The sequence below is a fragment of the Chroicocephalus ridibundus genome, chromosome 1, assembly GCF_963924245.1.
Source record: "Chroicocephalus ridibundus chromosome 1, bChrRid1.1, whole genome shotgun sequence".
Lineage (NCBI taxonomy): Eukaryota > Metazoa > Chordata > Aves > Charadriiformes > Laridae > Chroicocephalus > Chroicocephalus ridibundus.
In genome coordinates, this window is record NC_086284.1 from 126,533,799 (window position 1) to 126,540,106 (window position 6,308).

General features: G+C 40.7%; 1 protein-coding gene across 1 annotated transcript; it reads right to left on the minus strand.

The window, feature by feature from the left end:
* Positions 1-275: 275 nt before the first annotated feature.
* LOC134508845 (lymphotactin-like) lies at positions 276-4,956 on the minus strand. The gene is made up of 3 exons (XM_063321009.1): positions 4,715-4,956; positions 2,019-2,136; positions 276-1,269 (listed from the first exon to the last, which is right to left on the minus strand). The coding sequence occupies exons 1-3, from the start codon at positions 4,860-4,862 to the stop codon at positions 1,164-1,166; spliced, it is 372 nt and encodes a 123-aa protein (XP_063177079.1). The 5' UTR covers positions 4,863-4,956; the 3' UTR covers positions 276-1,163.
* Positions 4,957-6,308: the final 1,352 nt, after the last annotated feature.

A 6,308-nucleotide genomic window follows, 5' to 3' on the forward strand; every position in this document is an offset into this window, starting at 1 on the left:
TTTTAAGTACCCAAACTTTTGAAGAGGTATTGTCTGAAATATGGACTTTACAGTTAAAATACGGTATAGAAAGCTCTGAATCAGATTGCTTTTGAACAATTTGAGTCATGAGTTGGCAGTAGTGTCAGCTCTAGCTGGCTTGCCCAAAAGTTCTCAGATTTGTGCTGTCATCTTGGTACCCATTTCAGCAGTCTCCATCTGCATTACAAACAAGCAGACAAACGTACCATTTGATTCCACGTTTATAGTAACTTTATTAAAATTCAAAACCTTCTGTTAGTAGAATTTATCAATTTTAAAAATGTAAGATGTATATGTATACGTAGTTCTCTAGGGCAGGGAGTTCCTATGAATTTGTGAAATACAGATTCCAGACATGGTTTGTTCTTGCTTATTCAAAGAAAAGCAAAGGAAAAAGTAAAACAATTGTTTCAGGTTTGTCTCACATGAGGGTGAAACTGAAGGAACTTCATAGAAGTTGGTGAGTAGAATAAGTCTTCCCCAGTACAAGGCTGAATAGGGTTACATTCATAGAGTTACCCTGAATTACTCCAGGTCTTCCCTTGGTGAGAGTATCCATACATCATCGTGGACTGAGCTAATAGTGCAATACTGCGTTTAGTAATAGAAAACCCAAGGATCTTCTTCTGAATATTGCACTGAACAGGTGACAGCCTGAAGCATGCGATTATTTACTTATAGATTATATGAGTATGAGTAACTATTAAATGATATAGCACCTTCTCAAACGCAGCACTCAATGCAGAACATTCTGACCTCCATCAGGACGGAGGTCTACACTCATCCAGCTCTGTGGGAGATCATCATCTTCCCTACAGCATTGAAACTATCTGGCATTCACCCTTAAATACCATACTGGTCAGGACAGCAAGGATGAGAAGATATCTACATTCAGTTATAAATAAATATTGGCAAGCATTTCAGAAAATAAACAGTATAACATAGTCCAGGTATAAAACAAAGAAGTCAGCAGACATTCAACTAGTGATGTACAGATTCTGATGAGTTTGTGTTTGTTCAGAGGTTTTATTGCCAATTAATAAATAGGAATTAAAAGCAGATACTAAGATTTTCTTCCCTGTTATGTGCAGCACTGATGATGATTCCATTTAGTTGGCCTTAGATGCTTGCCTAGAACAGGATTATTTGTGTTTGGTGGTACGTTTTTGGTCAATTTTCTTTATAGCAGACTGCACCCATTTCTCATCAGGGCTTACACAGATCTTGATACCTCTTGTGGTGATAAACCTGTAGGAAGAAAGAAAGCAAACCAGGTGGCCATTAAATTCCAGTCTCCAAACCCAGGTTTACTGTTCTTGGTTTTTATGCAGAACATGAGGAACTATGTGGTAAAACCATATCACATGCCAGAGTTTGTAGTTGTTACTAAGCAATAACAGTACTTAGCACCTAGCAACATTAGTTCCCTATTTATGGCATAGGCGTGTATGTAACATACATGGTCATGTGCACATATACCGACATTTTAAAAAAGGAGCATACGTGATATTCTGTTTTTATATGAAATCATGATGCACATTTACCTTCCAGGAGCAGATCCCAGATTTGATAAAAATGCATGCTCACAAGATCAAAAGACCAAACACAGCTCCTAGCAGGAGTCAAGAGTTACCCCAAACTCTTCCACATGATCTTTCCCCTTGGCTCAATTCAGTGCAATGGGTTTCTGACAGCGCCACCCTGACCCCTTGATGAGCTTTCCCCCGACTTTCTGGGCACAAAAGATCTGGCTGTTCAGTGAGATTTCTGCCAACGTTTGTGAGCAGTGTATATCTCCCGGCTCTTTGAGGAACACCCTTTTCCCCTCACTCCCTCAGCTGCCAGGTGACTAATTCATGGGGGAACTGGAAGGGCGGCCTGAACTAGATAGATTTAGTGAGTTGAACCACGAAGTGTCGTCTGATGCCCATTCCCTTTTTGATGGTAGCATGTTTGCGTAGATGAGTCTGGAGGTGAACTGCGCACCGGATACTTACATGATGGCATTTACTGGAACTTTTTGCTTTTCATAGCTGACAAGGTTTCGGATGTTCAGTTGCTGTGTAGACAGGCTTACACAACTGTATTTGCGCATGGGCTGACTTCCAACGCTTCCTAGAAGGGTTAAAAATAGATAAATGTCAAAGGCAGTCAATGCTATATTCTTATTTAGCCATAATTACTTAATAAATTATGAATTCCAGCACATTCCCAGTTATGGTTAGAACGTGAGTGTCTTATGATGTACAGCCACAATACCAGTTATACAAGAGAGTTTAAAGGATTTTTTGTCATGCATCCTACCATCTCTGAAGTCTTCTTGCTATTTCAGTTAAGACACTGATCTTCACCCGTTCTCCTGAACAATTATATAATCATTCTGCCCCTAGGGAGTCACTGCTCCATAGCAGAAAAGGTATTTGGCACCATTCATAATTAGGTCTGTATCATCTGCAAATAAGTGTCCGTATGGCACCTTTACTGGGTGGTTTTCCAAATGCCCTCTGAATGCGGATCGGTAATTACCCCTACTTTCCAGTTGAAGGAAAAGAAAGGAAGGCTAATTGACTAACACTGGACATCCAGAACTACCATTAAAAAAAACTGTTGAAAGGAAGGGAGGTATATCTGCCAGAAGACTAAGTACTTGTATGCTCTTGCTATAAGTCTGGTTTCATAGGCAGTGGAGTGCTACTTAGTCCTCTCTTTCCTCCAACATTTTCATGCATTTCAGGGAAATGCACTGGTGATTAATAAAGAGGATCGCAATATTGGTGTAACATTCTTCAGGCAGTTGTTACCTTACAAGATGATAACTAAAAATGGGGGCTCATTTAAGTGAGATAGAGTATATGTATACATTACTGGAAGCTTCCACTTGCTAGTTTCTGGTTTTCTCCCACCCTTCAAAGACAGATTGGCTAAAGCATGAGGGGGACAAACAGAACACTGCTGTATTCCGAGATTTCTTTTTAAAGACTTCATAGAGAAATTGACTTGAGAAAGGTCCAAGAGCTGTTCAGGTACAATTTGCTAAATATAAAACCTGCTTCACATAATCTCATTATCTGTGAGGTTTTCTTTGTTTGAAATAATTGGAATAGCTGAGACAAACATGCTTCAGCTTTTGGAGAAGCTGTAGCATAGCCAGTGTCTGGGTACTGGCAGAGTAACAAGTTCTTGAGATTTTGTTTGCCTGAAGGAATATCTCTTCTGATCTTGCTTTAGTCACAAGTAACGCGGTGTAATTTTTGATGATTCATTACAAATATGTATCTTACTGCCTCACTCCGATTGGTTTTCAAAATGTGGAATTAAAGAGCTCAAAGATAGTCAAGCAATCCTTACTAGTCCTGGAAATAGTCTCTCTACTAGTAAACTACCTTGAGGGAATGCATGCAGGGAGTACCAGAAGAGCTCCTCTAAAAAAACCAAGCTGCTCTGCACCTCTAACTACCTTTTTTTTTTTTTCCCTGGTGTTTTTTTTTTTATTCTCATTCTTCTTTCTAATGCTTTTTCTACCCATTGCACACCACCTCAGTGTGCTTTTTCAGACTTGGTGACATTTATGGCAAAGTATACAACCTGGAGAATGCAGTAATGAACTGGCAGTCTGTGATACGAAGCCACATGTTGCCAAGATGAACAGCAGTAGCATTAATCAACGTATGAGAATGTAGTATGATCTAGCTCTGGGAGCACTAGGTCAACGTACTCAGTGTCTAGCTACATAATCTTGTGAATGCTTAGCAGGTCTCAGTTTGGTTTTGGTGTGGTTTTGTGAAGATGCCTTTTCTGTGTGTTTCTCTTTGCATACTTTTGCGGGTTTGCATAGGGCTTGCATAGGAGTGTTTTCTGTGATTTTTATGTGCTTGTTTGCGTGAATCTGATTGTGTATAAGAAGACATGTGCTTATGTGTGTATGTTCATGGTTTTGCATGATACATGTAGCCTAATAAAAAAGTCACAGACCTAAACATCACTGTAGACAAACTTATTTAAAGCATGGCTAATAAACGTGCTCATCTCAGTGCTCACAGACATTCTCAAACAAGATGTTAGATTGTATGAAATCAGGAAAAGAGAGAAGACATTGTATAAATCCATTGCTCTCCTTTGCAGTTTTTGTTCATAGCTTGCCTGTCCATACCAAAATATTTGGCTAGAAACAAGCAAATAGGCAATATGCAGTACAAAACTGGAAGAACTTTTTAAAATAGAGACACTAGAGAGATTAAGGCTATATAGTTAGAGAAAGACAAATAAAAAATAATATAATAAAAATACATATAAAAGTAGTATAACTAACAAAAGAAAAGAAATTCATCTTGTTCAAGAAATATTTTTCATAAAATGTTATTAACCTATAGAACTCATTGCTGTATGGCATCAGTGAGATTAAAAGACATTATGTCTTCAAGATTTCATGATTTTAAGAGAGCGAATAATGCACAGAAACCCTTTTAAGTGCTCTAAGGCACAGAAAGTCTCCTTGCATTAAGGCAGAAGCCAACCACTAATTGATAGGACATCAGACAGAATCTCCCATAAAGCTGCCTTTCTTGCAATTCTGATCTGGATTTCTTGCAAGTTTTATCTTATGAATCAGCTCCGGCTGAGAGTGAATCCTGCTCATCAGACCACTGGTGCAATGTGGAGCAATTACTGTCTTCCTCTTGGGTTGTAAACTTACCTTTCACCGTGTGCACAGTGAAGATGCCAAGCCAGAGGATGATGAGGATAGCTGCAGCGTGGAGTTTCATTGCTGGTGGCTTCTTTGTCAAGGCAGAGAAGAAAGTGGCTATTGTCAGCCCTCTTTCACAGAGTTTATATATTGTCATTCAGTGGTCAGTTCTTGTGTTCACTTTTGGGGCGTCATGGGGGGGCTGACTATAAGTGGAAAAAATTGAGTGGCAGTACTTTTTCTGGTGACAGAGAACCACCTCCTTTCCCCCCCCCGTCCTTCACTAGCCCCCCTGTGAAGGCTTTTCCTGCTCAAACCCTGCTGTGGTTGCACTTGCTTCTGTGTTGCGAGTAGGGTTTATTTCAAGATGCAAAAAGTGAGAGCTCTTGTTCTGTAGTGGAAACCTTTAATAAATGTTCCTGTCCTTTCACACCTCGATTTAGAGAGCTGTAGCAAAGCCGCACCACAGAGGCACAGAGTAACATTCAGAGTTACCTCTTCGACCAATGGACCACTTAAAAGAGGAACTATGAGCTAAAGGATGATGGAAACAGGAACACCTTGGCTTTTTCCGTAGAGGCTGTAGATAGTTGGTCACTTTAATGCTTAGCTTTGGAGGAGTTTCACTCCTATTTCCTATGTGTGGTGGAGCTTGTAAAAACTTCAGTGTTTGCTCTGTGATTTGATGTGGACAAAGATGATATTGCTATGTGCTGGGAGAAAGAAGAGTGAACACACTCTTACATACAGTGCCAGATCCACTAACCCTCCTGCCAGTCAGGCATAACTAAAATACAGGGGTCTCAAAGGAGAATAAGAGTTTATAAAGTTGGTTTTTTGTTTGTTTTGTGATGTCATCTTTCTAGGATAAAGAATGGAGCCCAAGAAAGTAACCAGGCAGTCAGAGAGGCACAATTTATAGGAAAGACGAAAAAAGTTCCTTGCACTTCCATGTAAACATGGTGTTGATAACAGGTCTGTCACCTTGTTCCAATTGTACCTCTATCAAAAGTGTCCTTTTTGTTGCAGTCTGTGCTAGTCCTGTTACCCAGTTGTAGGCGTCCTTTCTATGTTGTGGTAAGGTGGTCTGAGTTACTGGGCAGCGTTGCTACATGCCAGCGGTTCTGCGCCTGCAAGTATTTTTCAAGCAAGCTGTGGACCTCCAGCCTGCACACGAAGCAGCACCTGGGGTGGCGTCATTGTCCACAGCCTCTGAGCAGGAATCTCCTCTTGTGCTTTACACTCTGGAGCACTTCTGTGCCCGGTAGAAAAAGCCATGCTTTGCTAGGCCCACGGAGACCCAGCCGGGCCTGGTGTGAATAGGTCAGCACCGGGCTGCCTGGTGCCTGAGATGGTAAGGCAGTGGTGTAGGATAGCTGTCAGTGCAAAGCCTGGAGCAAGTGTCCATTTGTGCAAGTCTGAAGTTTCCCCTGCTCTTACATCCACGCTTTGCCTCAGCTCGTTACTTCCAGATTTCCAAATTCTTGATAACATCAATGTAAATTGCTTTGTATGGGGAAACGTAGCACGTGGAAGTCTATTCCCTAAGATTCCTCAGGCAAATTATGATCGAGCTAAGAACTGAGCTCGAATACTTGACTTC

What these genes read in the sequence shown, in the direction of transcription:
- LOC134508845 (XM_063321009.1), bottom strand. Translation starts at nt 4,862, where the DNA reads ATGACAATATATAAACTCTGTGAAAGAGGGCTGACAATAGCCACTTTC. An exon ending in CACTGTGCACACGGTGAAAG is followed by an intron (nt 2,137 to 4,714) that starts GTAAGTTTACAA and finishes TAACCCTTCTAG; the next exon opens with GAAGCGTTGGAAGTCAGCCC. An exon ending in GTTCCAGTAAATGCCATCAT is followed by an intron (nt 1,270 to 2,018) that starts GTAAGTATCCGG and finishes TTCTTCCTACAG; the next exon opens with GTTTATCACCACAAGAGGTA.